General features: G+C 56.9%; 1 protein-coding gene across 5 annotated transcripts in view; it reads right to left on the bottom strand.

Annotated features, from left to right (window-relative positions):
* GSE1 (Gse1 coiled-coil protein) overlaps positions 1 to 20,235 on the bottom strand; it is a 422,793-nt gene extending 402,558 nt beyond the window's left edge. For all 5 annotated transcript variants that reach the window (XM_034639709.1, XM_034639711.1, XM_034639710.1 and 2 more), the window contains exon 1: positions 18,391 to 20,235. In XM_034639709.1, the coding sequence (XP_034495600.1) occupies positions 18,391 to 19,794 (1,404 nt within the window). In that variant the 5' untranslated portion in view covers positions 19,795 to 20,235. The remainder of the gene's footprint in view (positions 1 to 18,390) is intronic.
* Positions 20,236 to 20,241: the final 6 nt, after the last annotated feature.

The following is a 20,241-nucleotide window of genomic DNA, read 5'->3' as shown; positions in this document are numbered from 1 at the left end:
AGCTGGCGCTCTGCCCGAACACATTCTGCTCTGCCCAATCTTCCACATGAACATGGCTATCATCCCACTTTACAGATCCAGAAATTACAGCACAGAGAGGCGATGTCACTAGCCCAAGAACACACAGCTAGTAAGGGGCACAGCCCAGATCTGAACCCAAGCGTCTTGCTCCACAGTCCACAGTCTTAGCCCCGCTAGGAGATATGCACGATACCCCATGTGGAAACAATGTGTGAAAACAGCACACAGTGTGGTCCCACCAACAGTAGTGTGTGTGCACGCACGTGCACGCACGGGCACATGCACAGAGAAAACGGCTGGAAGCTCTGGGTTATGGAATCAAGGGGGACTTTTATCACTTCCTTTCTGGCTCTACTGTCTGAGTTTGCAGCACAGAACATGTTAGACTCCAGGCAAAGGCTCCAGATTGTCTGGTCAGCTGCCCCTGATCCCTGGGTGCCACCTCCCGCCTCTTCCCGGGCACCTCCGAGGGCGTGTTCCCACCCACACCCACACCCACGCTCCAGAGACTTCAGGGGCCCAGTCCTTCCAGGTCACCCTCGCACACCCACCGCCAAGGGTCCGTCACGAGCTCAAGGAAATAAACCTTCTCCAGCTAAATCGCTTCTGCAGCATTGCCTTCTCCACATTTCACGGCTCCACACTCATCCATGACTCTGTTCTGCCTGAAGGCTCACTCGGGGCTGGGCGGCGGGGGTCAGTAAGGCACGGCCCTGCTACCTGGGGTCTAACACCCACATATTAAAATGGCACTTATACAACTTTGGGCAATGTTTATGCTAGAACACTGCATAGGAGCAAGAGAACAGCGGCACACGAGAGGTTCATCTCTACTCGGTAGAAAAGAGGCATGGACCATGCCCAGGAGGAAACCGTGACAGTGGGGACAGGAGCCACCTCTGAGGCTGGGCTGGAGGCAAACGTCTGCTTTGTTCCTCCTCCACAGGTCCCGCAAGCCCTCCGACGATAACACCATCATCATGTAAACATAACAGCACTTACCGCCGGAGACTATGCTGAGCACTTTACGTGCACTAATCCACCCAACCCCCTCTTGGAGGCCAATACAGTCACAGATATTTTACAGCTGAAGAAACTAAGGCACAGAGAAGGAACGTTACTTGCTCAAGACCACACAGTAAGTGTTGGAGCTGGGATCTGTCCCTTTAAAATTGAAAAAAAAAGGGGGGGACAGTAATAAAATCCTCTTTTAATACAAAGGCTTAAGAACTTTAATAGTTATTGAATGTCTCCTGACAGATAAACCTGCCCACCTGCCCTGGTCCTCCTTTGAAAGCAAGTCACACACAAGAATCCCCCTGCGTTGCTGGTGGGGGGCAGAACCTCTGTGGCTGCTCTGGAAACAACCTGGCAGTTCCCCGAAGGGTCAAACAGCGTTAGGACGGGCCTTAGCCAAGCCACTCCCGGGTAGACGCCCAGGAGAAAATAAAAATACATTCACACAAAAACCCGGATGTGCATGTTCACAGCAGGATCCAGCGCCACAGCCAGAGGGCAGAAAGAGTCTAAATGCCCCCTGGCAGACGAATGGACCAAACATGCAGCACGCCCACATGCCGGAGTGTCACTCAGCCATCAGAGGGAGCAGGGCGCCGACACCTGCTGCACCACGGATGAGCTGTGAGGACACCTGGCTAAGCCAGAGAAGCCAGACACAAGAGGCCAGGTGTCGTCCGGTTCCCCCTACATCAAGTGTCCCGAACAGGCCCGTCCAGAGACACGGAGTAGTGCATGCCAGGGACTTGGGCAGGGGAGGACAGGGTGTCTTTCAGGGGTGATGAAGACTGTTCTACAAGCAGACAGTGGCGATGGTCGCCCAATTCTGTGAGTATAATAAAACCGCTGAATTGCACACTTCAAAAGGGTAAATGCTATAGTATGTAAATTGTATCTCAATAAAACTGCTGTTAAAAAAATTATTTTTAAAAAGGGGTGACGGGATGGCTCAGTCGGTTAAGCGCCCAACTCTGCATTTCAGCTCAGGTCATGATCTCAGGGCGGTGAGATCGAGCCCTGTGTCGGGCTCCATGCTGGGCATGGAGTCTGCTTAAGATTCTTTCTCTCTCCTTCTCCCCCTCCTCCCCTCACCCCCTCCCTTAAAAATAAATAAATAAATAAATAGAATGCAACTTCTAAAGAAGAAAGCTCCCATAGCTCTAAGAGGCACAAGGTGGCCCTGGAGATGGAGGTCCGCCATCTGGTCTCACCCCCACGAGTCCCCTTTGTACCTGGCACTGGGGATCCCATGGCCCCTCAAATCACGGATGCAAACACATCAAGATACCTGTCGCCAGGGGGACAGTCTTGGCTGATGAAGTGGAGATGTCCCAGGACACAAGCATCCTGCCTCAGCCTCTGATATGCCCCATGTTCACGGCTCAGTCCCTTCCCCTCCCCGGGCCTCAGAGTCTTTGACAAAGTGAGAGCTGTTGCTCTCTAGAATCACTATGCTTCCTCCGAGTTCTAGGATTCTGAAGAGACACTCTGAGATTTGCCATAAATGCAAAGACAAAAGAAACAGAGGTTTCAATCATGGTTACGGATAAAATATACTTGACAGCAAATTTTATCTGTGTGACAGAAATAATATACTTTGTAGTATGGGAGGACACAGACCTTTTTAACAGTGAATACTTTGTATGATAAGAAATGAAACATAATATTATTAGGTGCATATATTCCAAATAAGAGAGCCACTAATATATTAGAGAGAGACGTCAATTCTTCACAATCTGCGGTTCTAAGATAACATAGTTTCCTCTCCTGCATTAACAAACATTTGAGTCTAGATAATCTTTGCTACTTATGCAAGGCTGGCTAAAGTCTCCTCAGGTACCAGGACACACCACCTTGACTACCACAGAGGTCATGAGGGCAGGTCCATTGACAGAAATCACTCTTACCTCCACTGACTCAACACAGAGAGAGGAGATCAGGCATGGAAAATGTTCCCGTAAGCTATCAATAACCTGGAAAAAGCCTACTGGCCTCACGAACATTTCATCTAGTTTTGCAAAAACAGAGCAAGAGAGGCTGCAAGCACAAAAGACATTACATTTCAAGGCCAAATGGGCTTGCTAAATAACTTTAAAAAGGCACAGTCTCTTAATATAAACCTTTTAGGAGACCAAATTGATAAACCTCTAGCTAGACTGATCAAGAAGAAAAAGAGAAGGCACCGACTACCAATATCACCTAAGAAAGGGGGGACATCACTACAGAACTTACAGGCATTAGAAAAACACTCAGGGAATATTCTAAAGAAGTGATGCCAATTAACTTGACTACCAGGATGAAATGGATAAGTTCCTTGAAAAACGTTAATTATCAGAACAGACTCAAGAAGAAAGAAACCTCAGGGAGAATTCTCATGCACATCAAGACGGTGGCCATGTCTCTTATCCACCAAAGAACATAATTCAGGAAAAGTTTACTGACCAGAGCTGGTTTTTAAATGTGGACAAAGCTGGTTTGTGTTGGCAGAGATGTCGCCTAGAACTTTTATTTATGGTGGTTTTTAAAAACATATACTTAACGCCATCTTCATTGTTTCTCCCCCGCACCCCGGCTCCTATCTTCTCTGAGACTTTGATCTTGCCAACTGTGCTTCTGCCAGCCACAGCGCTCCTTGGGAACACCACGCCCATGGGCTGACCAGGAATCAATACACAAGAGAAAAATCAGTGGAGGGTCAAAGGATACAGATTCCAATTTCAGCTATTTTCTCTGTCTAGTGGGAGAGACAGGGCTCACCCGTGTGAGGTGATCAGAAGACAACATGAAACCACATATAGTAAAGTGTAATTTATTACCAAGCGTGAAATAGGTGCATACAGACAAGTGCCTATGGCAGCCAGGAGAGAAGAGAAACTTCAGCGGACAGAAGTTAGCAGAGAAGGCCTCCTGGAGCGGGAAACAGGCAGAAAAGTAGAAGAAAGAACAGGTGTCAAGACATCATGATGGGAACAAGTGTGGCGGTCTCAAGGAATAAGGAGCTGGCTCACGCGCCTAGGGTTCACGAGTGCGAGTACAGTAAGTGCACCTGTAACACTGGCATTTCATTCTGGGGGCCACACAACCCAGTGAGGGTCTGATAAGAGTTACTGATCCTCTCCCCAGAAAAATCCAGCCATGCATCAGAGTTTGCATGGAGCTTTGAGGGTTAAGAACTGTGCATGTGAGAATGGGGACACAACACTGAGAATAGTGGGTCTTTATAAATTCTTCTAACTCGACTTTACAGTGTCCCCCTTCCTGGGGCCTGACCCCCACAGGGCCCCTCCCAGTTCACCTCGTTTCACTCCCACGGTCCAGACCCCTGTGTGTTTGAAGTCCACAGCTCAGCTCTCTGGAATGCGGAGGGCTGGGGAAGAAATTGAATGACAAATCGCATGAGTAGTTAAGAGCCAACATTTATGGAGCCTGTACTCTGTGCCGAGCCCTGTGACGCACATGCCACACTGATTCCCACGTACCGATGCGTGAACAGGCCCCACAGACAGACACGCAAGCAGTCAGGTGGCATGTACCTGCTGACTGCCACCAAAGGCCAACGTGGGTGTTCTCGGGGCCCGGAGTCTGGGGAAGGACCATCCACCATTCACCCGAATGCCCCCTTCATCTCTCAGATGAACACCGGGAGCCCAGAGAAGGAACGATGCAGCTCAGATCCCATGTGCTCCAGGCTCAACTTCCAGGTTTCCCATCCCCCATACTGCCTCATCTTGGACAAAGGAGGCCACAGCTGGGTGGTGGTGGTGGTCATTTTGAAAGGGCCTGGATTCTCTGCAGTTGGCGCCCAGGCTCATGGGAAACAAACCAGGAGTTCCTGCTACGGGCTATACATGGTCCTGGTCGGGGCTCACGGGTAGGGGTGAGGGGTGCAGGGCATGTTCATTCCAGGGGCCCTTGAGGCCCAGCTGTCAGCGGGGCCTCACATTCCTCCCTCTCCTCCTTCCTCTGCTCCCAGTAACTAGTCACCACTTCCAGAGTCTGGACAGCTCGCCAGGCCCTCCACGAGGGACTCCGCCTGTTTACGTCCCTAGGAGGGAGGTCCTAGGATTGTCCTGGTGTATGGGTGAGGGGGCAAGGCTTGAGAGGGAAAGTGACATGCTGAGGACCACACGGGTAGCAGGGGTGGCTGCCGACATGTGACTTCAGATCACCGTTAGCCAAACCACACCATCCGCCCACCGAGAGCAGACCAGCATCGCCCCACCTGCAGCCTTAGTTTCCCCATCAGTCTCAGAGGGGTGACACAGTGCTCACAGCACCCCTTCCGGATGGATGGCTGGGAGCAGCGGAGGGACAGAGCGGAACAGCCCTTCAGAAGGGGAAAAATCTGGGAGGCAAGTGTGTCATGCACTTGTCTCTCTCTCCCCAGAGCAGAAAGGTTCCTAGGTCTGCAGGGCTCTCAGCCCGGTGGGTGGGTGCCCAGGCCCTCCCTGGACCTTCGGTCCAGCTGGCAGCAGCCCCAGCAGGGCAGTGGGGAGGTGGGGTCACAGCCTGGCCCTGCTCACGCCCCTCCCACCAGCCAGGGCCCCGGGGCCACTGCAGCCAGAATCACAAGGAATCCCGTCATGCCCCCGGGCACCTGCATGTCACAGAGCCAGCCTGGCAGTGAGACTGCTCCCCAGCCCTGGACCCAGAGGTGACAGAGGCGAGACACATGCATCCCAAGGAGCACGGCTCCCTCACGGCCCTGAGTGTGGCTGTGTCGCTGCCTCAAACCCAACCAGGGTCCGATCCCGGCTCAGTGGGACCCACCTTGTTGAGTCCCTGCAAAGTCATCAAGGGGCCCAGCAGGAGAGATGAGTGCCAACTTCCCTCACTCACGGGGTGGTAAGATAATGTCTCGCCAGCATTAACTCATGGCAGCTGTCACTGCCACTTCTGATCATCATCACACACACGTGTCCCCACATCCCAGGGATCCGAAGGACCAGACTCCGTCTCACACTGGAAGCTTGCTGCAATCGGGAGGAGTCTTACAGTGGGTGGGGTGTCAGCTTCACGGGCAGCGTGCTTTCTGGCCCAGTAGTATGGAAAACAGTAACGTGTTTACGACGGATGGCTTCTAGGAGGAGCGGGTAAGTAATGGCGTTCACACCCTCCGGCAGGCACGATCGTGGTCCTCCCCCCCACCCCGTGTGCCCTGCTTCCCTCATCCTGCAGCATCCAGCACATAGTAGGGGCTCAGAGAAACCCTGCTGGATAGACTCACCCACCATCCTGGCTGATACCCCCGATATACAGCCCCCTTCTGAGTCAATCCCCCATACACACATCTCCTAGGCAACGTCCCCCCAGGCTCCCTGCAGGGCCCCAGAGTTTCCCAGAATGCCCTGGGAAGGCAGAGGCAGCTCTCCCCCGGAACTGGGGAGCTGGCAGGCCACCAGTGCAGAGCCCCCAAGGAGCTTCAGACCGTGGGCCTGGCCAGGGTGAAGCCACCAGGAAGTGGATTTGGCACAAGTTCCAAAAGGCCCCCACAGACCAAGGAAGCCAGGGAGGGGCGACATTTCTCCTGTCACCCACAGAAACGCTTTCTCCATGGGAGGACTCAGAAGGTCTGCCCAACACACTCGGAACAATCTCACCAAACGGGGTGGGGAGGGTTAGGAACTCCAGAGCAGAGTTTGGTGAGAAGTTTCCAGAGTGTGTTCCAAGCATGCTCAGCTGAGCTCCCGCAGGCTGTAGGCCAGATGCCGGGCTCCTGGGGGGTCCTCTGCTGAGGGCGGGCGGGGACACAGCCCTGGCCGCCTGACAACGATGACATCAAAATGCAGGCACCCAAGAAGTTACCAGGAAGGGGCTCCTCTCAGACCCACCACCCCAAAGCGGCTGCTGGAGTGGAGAAAGCTTTGGGCCAGCGTGAATCTTGCCCCTGACCTGGACATCTGTGTGGCTCTGGGCAAGTCACTTCCCTTCTTTGAGCCTCTGGGGCCTTGATTTTCAGACGGGGGATAATCCAGATAAGACAGACTCGAGACACTGCCAGAGAGAGAGGGGCGTACATCACTGCAACGAAAGGAGCAATCCATCAGAAAGACAAAACAATCATAAACATGCAGGAGCCCCCAATTCATGGAGTAATAAAAACTAACAAAGTTAAAAGGGAGAGGAGACAAACCCAAACTGTAGTAGCTGCTAACACCCCTCCCCAGGGAGTGTGGTGCAGCGAGCGAGCACACGGCCGCAAGCACATACATGCGTGAGGGGGCGAGGCGGGCAGGGAGCCGGGGTGAGAGTGTGTGCGCAGTGAGGGGACAGGATGGAAGAGAGAAGGTCTGGGAACACATGGGAGAGGTGAGTGCGCTGGGGTGGCGGGGGGATGCGGATGTACCTGGAGGGGGCTGGGGAATGTCAGAGGAAGAAGGCCCCCTCCCCCTCCCCGGCTCTCATGCCATCCCCAGCAACCCGCTGGCCTCCTGATTCAGCCAGCCTCCAGCGACACCCATCTCCCCCACTCGCCTTCCTTGGACCTGCCCTGAAGCAGGTCCTTAAAACCCCCAGAGAAAGGTCCAATTCGTCTAGTCACCTGACAAGTGACAGGTAACTGGCAAGCCAGGGCCAGGGTCTGCCCGTTAATGGGAAGCAATCAGCAATCACGCAGTATGAGAGCTCACAAAACCAGGCCCACTACCGCCCTGCCCAGTTTTGAAAAGGCAAGAAAAGCTCCTGCAGCTTCAAGAAGAGAAGGAGAGTCAGGCCACCAACAAAGCCTCCTATTCGCACACAGAGCACAAGAAGGTGGGGAAAGAGGCCACTGGGGGACAGTCTGACACTCTGGCACCCCAGCCCTGAGCCTGGTTTCTCTGGATGGTGGGGTCGAAGGGACAGAGTCCAGTGGCCAGTTTTCATGCCTAACCAGGGACGTGCAGGTCCGCTGGCAAACCTTCAGCTCCTGCACGAGACGGAAAATGTGCGTCAGAAACGCATCTCTTCTCCTCTGCAACAAGACCGAGGCAATGGGTCCGCAGCAGGGGCCGAGCAGCTTTCTGCAGGGCTGGTGGCCCAGGGATGCCCAGCCCACTTCACCCTGTCCCTCCCGGGTGGCTCCCAGGGTCGAGATGCATTCTGCAAGGCTAGTGGCCCAGGGACGCCCAGCCCACTTCACCCTGTCCCTCCCGGGTGGCTCCCAGGGCCGAGAGGCATTCTGCAAGGCTGGTGGCCCAGGGACGCCCAGCTCACTTCAGCCTGTCCCTCCCGGGTGGCTCCCAGGGCCAAGCTGCGTTCTGCATGGCTGGCAGTCCCTCAGCACTTGGTGCAAGCAGCCCAGGAAAGGAGCATAAAGCCGCTCTGAACACTCTAGGCCTCCCTTGTCCAGCGGCCCCGGGATGTCGCATAATCACACAAAAGAAAAAACAGCACTGTGAGAAAGGCCCTCTGGAAGGGAAGACGGCAAGCCTGGAGAAAGCCAGCCGCTCAAAGGAATCAGATTAAAGGAGCTGGTGCTGCAGCCAATGGCAAGCCAGGCTCTCAGGCCGTCTCAGTCTCCAATGCCTGAAGGCTCCTCCCGGCCTCCCTCGTTTCAGAGTGGACCCTGTGCTGTGGTGACCGGGACCCCCTGTGCCCCCACACTCTGGTCCTGCCATGCCCACGCCTGCCTCCCACCTGCCTGTGTCACTGGCTCATCAGAAGCCACACAAGCCTGTTAATCCCCATCTGCGAACCCTCCCGTCTAGAAGCCGGGAGATGAGGTTTACGGGTCTGGGATGGCCTATAAAATGCCGCCGCGGTGTGTCAATGCTCTGACCCCCTCCTCCAAGCCCCTTGCTGGAAGCTGGTCCAGGCAGCCTCCTGTGTGGCTGAAGCAGGGCAGGGCTGGATGAAGATCAGGTCCCTGCCACCCCCACACCATCTCCAGGAAGGGCCGCTTAAACCCGGGGCAGGGTGACGGGGGACAGGCCCTGGAGCCAGACCACCCTGTTCTCACCGGTGGCCCAGCTCCACCACTTACTGCTAGTAATTTGATCCCCAGCTCCCAGATTTATGAGCCTTGGCCTCTTCATCTGAAAGATGGGGCTCATGCCACCTCCCCACAGGCCAGTTCACACCACCCTCCGTGGTCAGGGGAGGAAGGGGCAGCCTGGGGAGGAGGCTGGCATCTTAGCCAAGGTCGCCCAATTAGCTGGTGGCAGAAGAGCCAGTGACAAGACCTACTGGGGTCCTGGGCTGATGGCCCATCAGTGGGCAGCTGCGGGAAATGGAGCCAAGAGGGTCAGCAGGACCCAGAGGGCAGAGCTGAACCTGACCTGTGGCGACCTTCCATCTGCTGGGCCTTCAGGTCTCCCAGCACTGAACCATACACACCAGGTCCACCAACCGTTACCCCCATGTGGCAGCATCCCAGCATCCCACGCTCCCCTGGGGCATCCTGGGGAGAGTGGCGCAGCAGTTAAGCGTTTGGATGCTGGAGCCAGACGGCCCGGTTCCAATCCCAGCTCCAAACTTCCCAGCCAGCTGTGTGACTCCGGACAAATGACTTCCCCTCTCTGTGCCTCAATTTCCTCATTAATAAAATTGGAAAACCTACCTCATAAGACAGGTGGAGGGTTGCATGAGGCACTACAGGACGACAGCTGGCGGAGTGAGCGCTATCAGCGTGCTGCTAGGACCCTCAGTGTCCTCATCATCCTCTCCCTAGGCCTCACTGTGTCTTCACCAGGACCAGGTGGAAGGACAGAACCTCTGTGCCCTTCCCTGCCACTGGCTCTGCCCAACAGAGGATACTGACTGGTGGGCAGGCAGACGTGGCCTCCGTGGGCCCTGAGGTTTGAGGGGGTCTTCCGTGGACCCCCTGCTTCCTCTCGCCTCTTCACTCTCACCCAACAGCCCGCTGGGTGGAAACAGTAGCCCCCAGACACGCCTGCTGATGCCCAGGGTCCCCACATGCCTGCCCCGGCTCACTTGAGCCCAATTCTGACTGTGACCTTCGTGCTTTTCACTTGAGGCTTCTGGCATCACCGACCAGGGTTTCCGTACAGGGTTCCACACCAAACCGGCCAGCAGCAGAGAGCGACAGCCCATGGCTGGGGTGGTCAGTGCTGGGGCAGGGCACCTGAGAGCCACTGGACTCAGAGTCTAGCGAGACCTCGCCGTCAGGGGCCTTCTCCACGCACCCCCTCAATCTCGCTCCCGCCAACGGGGCCAGAAAGAGGAGATGGCTACAGCTAGGCAGCTGTGCAGGCACCAAGGGGCTCGGCCGCTAGTCCACGGTCTGCTCCCATTTTACAGGTGGAAAACTGAAACCCAGAGGGGGGAGAGTCTTGCTCGAGGCCACTGTGAGTGCTGGCGCCAGAATCCAGTGCTCCTGGTTTCCTGGGCTGGAGGTGGAGCTAGTCAAAAGCCCTGAGAGCAAGGGCAACCCCTTCCCAATCCTTAACACAACTCCCCTTCTCCCAGAGAGAAGACTGACTCCCATCTCCCAACACCAATTAGGCATCGGGAGACCTAGGATGACACGTGTGGCTTTGGTCAGTGAGCTGACAGAACGACCTAAGTCCTACCGTGTCCTTAAAACCCCAGGGGGAAAGCAGAACTCAAAGGGTTGAACAGAGTTGCCAGGTGACCCCGCAATTCCGCTCCGGGGTGTCTACCCGCAAGAAATGCAAACAGGTATCCACACGAGAAACCGTCTGCAGGTGGTCACGGCAGCCTCACGCGGCCTCATCCGCCTGAGCCAAAGGTGGAAGCAACCAGAATGTCCGTCAGCTGCAGCCGGGATAAGCGGACCGTGGTCTCTCCGCACACGGACACCTGCTGTTGGGGGGCAGCCCTCAGAAACACGCTGGGCGAACGGAGCCGCACACAGAGGCCGCGTGCATCGACTCAGTATATGCAAAGAGCCAGAAAGGAAATGCGCAGTTGCAGGGGCCGGGGGATGCAGGGTCACTGCTCCGGCTGTGAGGCTTCTTTCGAAGGCGACGGAAATGCTTCGGAGTAGACGACAGCGCCGGTGGGTGCACAACTCTGCAAATGTGCCACTTTAAAAGGGTGAATTTTATGGTGTGTGAATGATATCTCCATTGAAAAACACATCAAACAAAAACAATGTCTTTTCAAGGTCAGTGCAAGAGGCCTGCCTGACCGGCCCCTCCCTGCCCTCAGGCACCCCAGCCTCCTCGCTGTCCAGAGGTCCCACCTCAGGCCCTTGCCCAGACCGTCCTCCTTGCTCAGGGGACAGCCCCCAGCCCGCCCACCTCTCCTGGGCCACTCCTTTGACCACTGTTCCAGCCCCTCCCGGCGCCCCATCTGGTTTACTCATGGCTGGATCCTGATGCCCAGAACGGTGCATGGGACACACTAAGTACTTAGTAAAGATTGACGGAACGAAGGAATAGAATCCTTTTAGTGACCATCACAGCTTTCAAGGTGAAAGTCCCAAACTCCTGGGTTATGCTTGCAATGCCTTCCATCAGCAGTTCTTATCCCAGTGCTGGAATCTTCTAGAAGCTTTAAAATACCAGGGCCACCAGAGCCACTCCTCAGAGATTCTGATTTAATAGGTTGAGGTAGGGCCCAGTCACTGATATTATAAAATTCACGTTGATTCAAACCACATCCGGTCACTGCCAACCACTCCCACAGCATCACCTCCTCCCACTTGAAAAACCTACTTAAGATTCTCCAGCAAATCCCACTCCCCACATTTAGGCCTTTGCACATACTCTCCCCTCCAGGAGCACATGATTCCTACGCGAACCTGGCTGAGTCCTTTCCAGCCTTCAGGACTCAGCTTAGATGTCACCTCCTCCGGGAAGCCTTCCCTGAACATACCAGTTTCCCACCCTCCTGTGAGGTCCCAGCAGACGCCAGCACAGAACTCAACACACTGCACAATCGTGACCAGAACCGCCCGACCCCCAACATGAGCACCCAAGGGCAGGGCCTGCCGGGTTCCACACTGTCAGCACGCAAACGTTTGTTGATCTCACGGGTAGAACGTGTGGTTCTCCAGGGCAGCCCTGGACAAGGGTAGAAGCATGAGCAGAGACAAGAGGCAGGACTGCCAGAATTTCTTTCAAAACCTATACATCTAATTAGCTCGTATTACTGAAAAAATAAGCCAGCATAAAGCGGNCACGTTTGTTGATCTCACGGGTAGAACGTGTGGTTCTCCAGGTGTGTTTCTCCAGGGCAGCCCTGGACAAGGGTAGAAGCATGAGCAGAGACAAGAGGCAGGACAGCCAGAATTTCTTTCAAAACCTATACATCTAATTAGCTCGTATTACTGAAAAAATAAGCCAGCATAAAGCGGCATTAGGTTGGGGGCTTGGTCCTCCTGGTCTAGTGTGGCCCCCAAAAATGTGATCCATGAAGTTTTTCTGCCCCTAACATGGGACAGAATACCATGTTTTTGGGGGGCCCCCACAACACAGTCTGAATTTAAAACCTAGACCCCGTGAACGGGGGAGATACTGGACAAAGGCGTAAATTTTCAGGGACAAGATTCACATGTCTGGGGACTAACGCACAGCTGGTCGTTGCAGCTTCGGATATCTTCCGGAATGCGGCTATGGGAGTAGATCTTAAATGTTCTCCCCACAACACAGAAAAAGTAACGATGTGGTGAGACTGTGGTGATCACTTTTAACAGATATATATATCAAACCAACATGCTGTATCTTAAACTCGCACAATGTTCTGTGTCAACTGTATCTCAATACAGCTGGAAGAAAGGAAAATAAAGGAAACCTAGATTCCAGGAAGGCGCCCTCTCCTTCCCAACCCCACAGAAGAGACGGCCAGTCAATTACTGAATATTTTATTTACTTACTTATTTTTTTAAGAGTCTACCTATTCATTTGAGAGAGAGAGAGAGACAGAGAGCACAAGCAGGGGGAGAGGCAGAGCGAGAGGGAGAAGCAGACTCCCTGCTGAGCTGGGAGCCGGACACGGGACTCGATCCCAGGACCTGGAGATCATGACCTGAGCCGAAGGCAGGCGCTTAACCATCTGAGCCACCCGGGCACCCCTCAATTACTGGATATTTACCAGTAAGTCCGGACACAGGCTCAGCATCCTCAACAGTGCCAGACACCGGTCAGACCTCACATGAGGAATGCAAGCTGCCTGTGACCCCCGAAGACCAGACCTTCCATTTTGACAGATGGGAAAACTCCACGAAGGTCACATGGTGAATAGAAGCTCCTTCACAATGGCCCCCATGAATGTCCCACCTGGGGCTACGTGGCCATCGGAAGACACGTTCCCAGGTACTCTTCCTAGAGGGCCCAAGTATCACCCCTTTCCACCGCCCCGACCAGGCTATGGATCCAGGGCCGAAGAGGAACCCAAACTCCAGATGTGGGTGCTTCCCCAGCCCAGAGACTGTGCCGGTGGGGCAAGCCTGCCCACAGCCTACAAACCCTCCAAAGACAGTCGCGTGGAGTTAACTTCCCAAGGGTAAGATCCCAAGAGATCTACGCAGAGAAGGAGCCAGAAAGTTTGGAGGACTCTGGACTTTGCCAGAGATGGCCTCCCTACCGCCTGCCCCTCCCTGCTCCCAGGGCAGGCTGAGTTTTGGAGAACTTCTGTCTCCACTTCCTCTTTCCCAGGTGTCCCCAATTGTCTCCAGGTTTAGGACAAGGCATGTCTGGAGAGCTTACTCCTCTGAGCAGATGACTCCCAACCTGCCAAGAAAACCCTGGGCCCCCCCTTAGAGGAGGTGGTCGGAGCATGAGAAACACCCAAAGCCCAGCCACTTCCCATCTGCTGCTAGGGAGAGGGTGACAGTGTTGGCCTGGCCAGGCAGCCCCCTCTAGCACCTTCCGGAAGGTTCCCCCCTCCATTCGCCTCACTTAGGTGTCTCATGAGCCTGGCCCCGGGGAGGAGGGCTGCCAGGCCCTCCCTGAAGAGCAGGGAGCCGTGTGGGCTCAGAGAGCTGGGAAACACGGGAAACAGATGTGCGGACCGGCCCTGACAGGCGAGTGATGACAGACGCTCTCTGCAGGCCTCAGATGTCAGCGTGGAGAAAAGAAAGGGGCCTCAGCAGCAGCACCTGTTCCAGGCTCGGAGGCCACGCTCCAGGGGCTAGGCCCGGTGTCCCCGCAGTGAGGGGCCAGGGTGCGGTTAGGTAAACAGCTGCATGCTCCATTACCCAGAACGTTCCCCAGACGGATCACTGGAAGAGGGCAGGACACTCTGCCCGCCAACTGGCACACAAGAGAAAAGCCCAGCGATCACGCAGCAGAGCTATCGGGGACGACCCGCAGCAGGAGGTCCCGGCCGACATCTTAACACCAGCACGATGCCAGGGGGGAGCAGAGACAAAGGGTGGCACTTATCAGCAGGGCAGAGAACTGAGGGGAGGGGGACAGGATAGCGGAGCCCGCCGGTGGGGGCTTTCCCGGGCCTCTGGCCCGTGGAAGCTAACTCCTGCCTCTCAGCTGCTCCAGGGGCGGGGGAGGCATGTGCAGGGAAATTAGGACCATCTCCCCTCCAGGGCACTGCTACCGTCACAGCGGGTGCCCCAGAGAGGACAGAAAGGCAAGAGACAGCAGAGGTTAGAGCCCAGACGCCAGAGACCGACTCTGGAGTCCAATGCCGTTCCTGCTGTTACTAGCTGCGCGACCTTGGGCAAATCGCTTGCCCTCTCTGGATTTGCTTTTCCTCTAAGAAATGGAGATGCTCACCTCCCTGCACAGGGCACTGTGAGGATCCAATATGAGTGATACAAGGGACGCAAGTGGCACGGTCTGAACACAGAGCACATTCTGTAAAGCCATCATCATTGTCACCATATCCCCAGATGCCATCTCTGGCAGCCTGGCCTGCTGTGCCCCCGAGCTCTGAACAGTGGAACAACCCAGCCTCCCCCAGCAGAAAGGTGGGGAGCAGAGGCTGCAACAGCATAGGAGCTGAGTGCCAACAAGAGACACAATCCCCAGGTACCAGCACCTCAGGGAGAGAGAACTGAATGAACGTGTCCTGAGTTCCTACTTCGCACCAGCCACTCCCCTGCAGACCTTCCAGAGGAAAGATCATCTCCACCTCTCAGGTGCAGTGAGAACGGTAAGTGTAACCCAAGGTCATGCAGCCAGGTTTGGGTGAAGGCCGACCCAGGGTCTCTTCTGCGGCTTCACGGAGATGCCCGCATGCTGGTGTTCCTCCTCAGGGAAGGGGTGCCAGGCCCCCGTGAGGGTGGGCTGCAGCCTGCCCCGCCCAACCCCAACACAGCCCTGTGTCAGACGTGGGCTCAGAGATCTGGGGACTCTGTACGGTACAGCGCACCCTCCAGGAAGCAAGAAGTCTGGCTGGAGAGAAAAGCCACAAACACCATCCAAACAGAGGGTGTCGATGACACCTTCCAGTCTCCCTTTCTCTCTTGCTCCCTTTCTCCGTGTTCTTTCCTAGTGTTTAAGGCTGATTCACTAATGAATGAACGTGTACCAGGGAACAACTGAGGCATCATAGCAGGCGGTAGAGATGAGGTTCCAGAACATGCCGTTCCGGCTCAGTGGTTTCCCGGTGGCTACCTTCCAATGCCCCTAAGCCACTCCCCCTGAATCCTCAAACCACACACCAGAGACAGGCGGGACTCCAGAGCTGGCCCCGGCAGGGAGTCCCTGCTTTGTCTCCAGCCGCCTGAGGCCAGCACTAGCTCACCCCTCGTGCCCACCCTGGCGCCGGGGTTGTCCTGCTCTGTTTATGGCTCTGTGGGAAGTCGTGTTCTCTGCTGCTGCCGCCGTGCCCCTCCCCCTGACACTGAAGGCGCTGCACTTGCCACCAGATCCCCAGCATCTGGAACAGTGCCTGGCTCAGAGTAGGCGCTCCATAAACATTTGTCAAATGAATGGGAGGGAGGAAGGAAGGGCAGGAGGCTGCATTTCCGGCTTTCTACTGATCATCAGTCAGGCTCTGCTCCAGGCAGAAGCTGATGCTCCTCCCGCCCTCTGGCTGTTGGAGCCTGGGAGCTGCACTGCTGCCCTCCCCTGCCCCAGGCCCATGGCCTCACCACCCACCTGGATCGCTGCCACCGCCCAGCCCTGGGTGGATCTCTTCCCCGTGCGTACCAAGCCTTCTTTCAAGGACTTTTTATCTCTCCCCTGTGCCTTCCAAGACTTCAAAACTGCCTCCTGTGCCTGACTCCGAGGCCTCCAGTTCACTGCAGCCTCAGTCCCCCTTCATCCCCACTGGCTCTCCCACCTCCCCACCGGCCTTCGGGCCTCTCCTGCTGGACCCCACCCCTGAGCCGTCCCCCACCGCATCCTACCCATCTTCCAAGGCTACACCTCCATCAGGGGATGGATGGAGTGGGGCTCAGGGGTGGGAAGACCTGGGTTGAAGACCCACCTCAGCCACGTCTACTGGCTGTGTGATAGTCACCGACGCTGTCTGACTACTCTGAGTCAATTTACTCAAACGTAAAATGGGAATAATAAGGCCTCATAGGAGCAAACGAAATAACTTGCTTTAGAAACGGTACAAAAGTGAGAAAGCCAGTCAGCCTTCCCAAACTCGTGCTGACCCCTTCTGGGCAGACACCAGCTTGCGTTTCCATCCCCACGGGGCTACCCTCCACTGCCACCTTCCTAGCTGGACGGTTTCCTCCAGTTCCTACCCGTGAGGCCCACACTTGGCATCTCATCAACTCCTGATGAGTGAGCAAATCAACACAGGAAAACTCACCCCAGAGTGGATGTTCTGCAAAAAAGCACTCTGGCAAACCTCAGAGGAAGCGCTCTGACGCCTCTGTGTGCCACCATCACCAAGCCTGAGATCCACAACCATCCTGCAGATGGAGAGCTCCGCAGACGATTGACCTGTATCCCAGAAAACCCTGCCCAACACATCGGGTGGATGGGAGGGTCCCACCGTGTGCCGGGCACTTGACTACATGCTCAATCTGTTCGCATACTTGGCCCTCCAGGGGCAGGCGATCCCTATCTTCACTCCCCAGCCAACGGGAAGAGCACAGGGAGGGTAAGACACGTCCACGCAGGTGCTCAGTGACCAAGAGACAGGGCAAGCCAGGTCTGTCCTGCTCCAAAGCCAGGCTCACCTCCCACCTCCGGCCTTTCCAGAAACTGGGCTTCTTCAGATACCCAGGAGCAAACCCACAGGCTGGACGGCCACAGGCGGCCAATGATAAGTTCAGCATCTGCGGGGGGAGAGATCCGTGCATCCGTTTAGAGTGAGAGGCCCAAAGCCCCCAGTTACGTCTCTGTGGTCTGAAAGGGACACTGGCAGAGAGGGAAGCGTAGGCAGAGCATGAAGGCCCAGGGCAAGTACTGGAGGGAACTGGGAGGATGAGTCCACTTTACAGATGCAACCACCGTCAATGAACCATGACCCAAGAGGCCCTGCATGCGCGCGCAAGCACACACGCGCACATGTAAGTGGGAGGCAGGACCAGAAGCCTCTCAAACGGATTGAACAATCATTCGTGAACAGTTGGAGCCTCTCTTCCCCATCCACAGGGCCCTCTGCCAGCCCCTCGCCAGTGGCTCCCACTACAAGCACCTGATTGAAACAAACCGATCTACGTGTTTCTAGCAGAGGTTAGGATTCACGGCCCCCCACGGCCATCACGGTGATCACAACTCACAAACACCTATTTCCCCAGACCCACTGGGGGCAGGCCCCCCTCTGGCCTTTGCAAAGCCAGATCCAAAATTAACTGAGCCCCAGTCTGGCTCCTCCTGGGCAGGCAGCGTGAAGGCAGGCGCCTTAATAAACGGGGCGAACGCCAGCCCCGCCAGCCCCGCCACCCCCTCCGCCCTCCTCCTGCACAGCTGACTTGCAGAGAAGAAAGACTCTCTTCCCACCAGGGGGAAAGTCTGTTTAGGCCACTGTCCCCAGGGTCCCAAACCCCCACGTCTGAAAATCTGTTTCCATCTGCTGTGAAGCAACTAAAGAGCCTCAAAGGAAAAGTGTGAACTTGGGTGGAAAGCTGCAGGAGCTAAGCAGGGCCAGCGCTCCAGAGTGGAGGGGAACCGCCGCCTCTGCGGCCTTTCCAACCGGGTAAGCGCAGGGACCTCCCGGTGACCTGCACGGCTGGACTAATTACCAATGTTATCAGGCGGATGACAGACATGCCCCGAACTTCCTCTGTTTGACGGACTCCGCTGCAAACACACTCAAGTTCAGGCCCAAGCCTGCTGTTTTCAGCAGTGCCCTATTCTTCCACAAGACCACTCCTGGCCCCCTCAACTCCACGTGCCTCTCGGCTCAGCCAGGCCCACGCACTCCCCACGTGCCAGTCCGGTGACCCTGGGAGGGCACCTTCTACTGGAACAGATCGCAAAGAATCAGCACAACCTCCTCCCCAGCAGAGGAACAAAAAATAACAGGTCTTCCTTCCCTGCTTGAATCACAGAGGCTGAAGGGAAAACCGCCACTTACCTTCATCGCTGCTGCCACTGGGGAGCTCCAACCCACGGGACCCTGGCGGGCGAGCCCTGGGCCAGCACATACGAGGGTCCCACACTCCACGCAGGCACCGATGATCAGCTGCCGCCCATCGTCCACCAGCAGGCTGTGGCTGGCTCGGAGGGTGTAGAGAAACAAGGGTAGCCGGGCCACCCGCACGGCTTTCAGCCCGAGACACCGCTTCTTCTCCTGCTGACAAAAGAAGCACACGAATGTCTCCACTTGGTACTGCCGAGACCAGGGGCTGACGGTGTGGTGGGCGCTGCGGGCCTCGTGCTGCAGCCACTGGCCCAGCAGGTCATGGTAACAGAGTACGCAGGTGGCCACCAGGCCGGTGGAGTCAGCAGGCCTGGCACGTGGGGCAGGCGGGTAAACAGTGAGGAATGGAAAGAAGGGCTCTTTCTCTCCCAGGCGGCTGGAGGGGTTCACGTTGAGCTGGAACTCCTTCCCAGGGCCCAGCTCAGCCCCACAGATGTAGCAGACAGATGCCGGGCTGCCCCGGGCCGGTGCCGGCGGCTCGGAGAGAGCAGGGTCTGAGGCTGAGAAAGCCTGGTGATACCTGCCCAGGAAGCCCTGCACGGAGGTGATAAGCTCCTCGTTCTGGCAGGCCCGGTACAGGGCCCAGACGTCCTCCAGGACGCTGAAGCACTTGGGGCAGCTTCGGACTTCACAGCGCTTGTTGGGGCCCCGGGCGTTGGGGGGACAGGGCAGGAGGCTGAGGAAGGGGAAATGCATGGAGGCCCTGGCACTGCCATTGAGGATCCTGGAGGTCACTGCCCGGGCATCCTGGGTACAGTCCTCCCCGCAGAGGTAGCAGGCCTCTGGCAGGGCCCCAGCAGGCGGGCCCTCTTCCCTGGGGAGCCTCCTGCCCTTGGAGGCCATGCCAGGGGCATGGCTGTTCAGGGGTACCACGTACAGCCGCTGTAGGACGGGCACATTGGCCAGCTCGAAGCTCTGCCACTGTTGCATGAGCGAGGAGAAGCAGCAGGGGCACACCAGGGTGCTGCCGCCCTCGCTGATGGGCTGCGCCCCTGGAGGTGGGCTATGCAGCCACAAGAAGGGGAAGAAGGGGGCCTGAGCCAGCTTTTCCTGCTTCTGCACGTGGATCTGGTGCTGCGAGGCCGGGGCCAGAGCCGACCCACAAATATAGCAGCAAAGGCCCTCTGGTGGCGCAGCCCTGCTCTCCAGGGAAGCCCAGGGGACACCGCCAGCGCGCTCCTTCTCTTTGAGGCCGGGGAAAGGCTGTTCCTTTCGGTCCTCTTCCTCACTGGTGATGTTGATGTCACTATCCTCGGACATGCAGTAGCTCCCGCGGGTCTCCCCCGGCGGCCTGCTCTCAGGAGTCTTGGCGGCCCTGCCAGAAGGGACTCCTTTCATGCCGTCCGCGGGGGCCACTTGGACTGGAGGGCCTTGCCAAGGGTCCTGAATGCCCCTCAAGACGCTGGCCCGGGCCTCGGGGACCCAGTGCCTCCCAGCGGCCTTCCGCCTGCGCCTAACGCCCGTCTTGGACTCACCGTCCCCGCGCTGCTTCGAGGGGGCCCCCTCCTCCTCCACGTCGCCCTGTCCCGGAGGGGGTCCCGGCGCCGGCCTCCACTCCTGGCAGCGGCTTCCGCGAGGCCCGGGCCCCAGGGGGCCCCGCGCCGCCGGCGCCCCGTCCTGGCGGGGACTGGCAGCGTCACGCGCGGCCGGCTCGGTCTCAGAGAGGGGGTCGGTGTCCGACAGCTCCGACAGCTCCGAGTCCCGCGTCTCGTCGCCCGCCGCGCCGCCCAGCGCGTAGGCGACGTTCCACTCGCGGGGGGCCCCGGCGGCCCCGCGGCGTCCGCC

Source organism: Ailuropoda melanoleuca, chromosome 12 (genome assembly GCF_002007445.2).
Source record: "Ailuropoda melanoleuca isolate Jingjing chromosome 12, ASM200744v2, whole genome shotgun sequence".
In the NCBI taxonomy this organism is placed as follows: Eukaryota; Metazoa; Chordata; class Mammalia; order Carnivora; family Ursidae; genus Ailuropoda; species Ailuropoda melanoleuca.
Note: the sequence above shows the minus strand (reverse complement) of the source record. Positions and strands in the feature narration are given on the sequence as shown.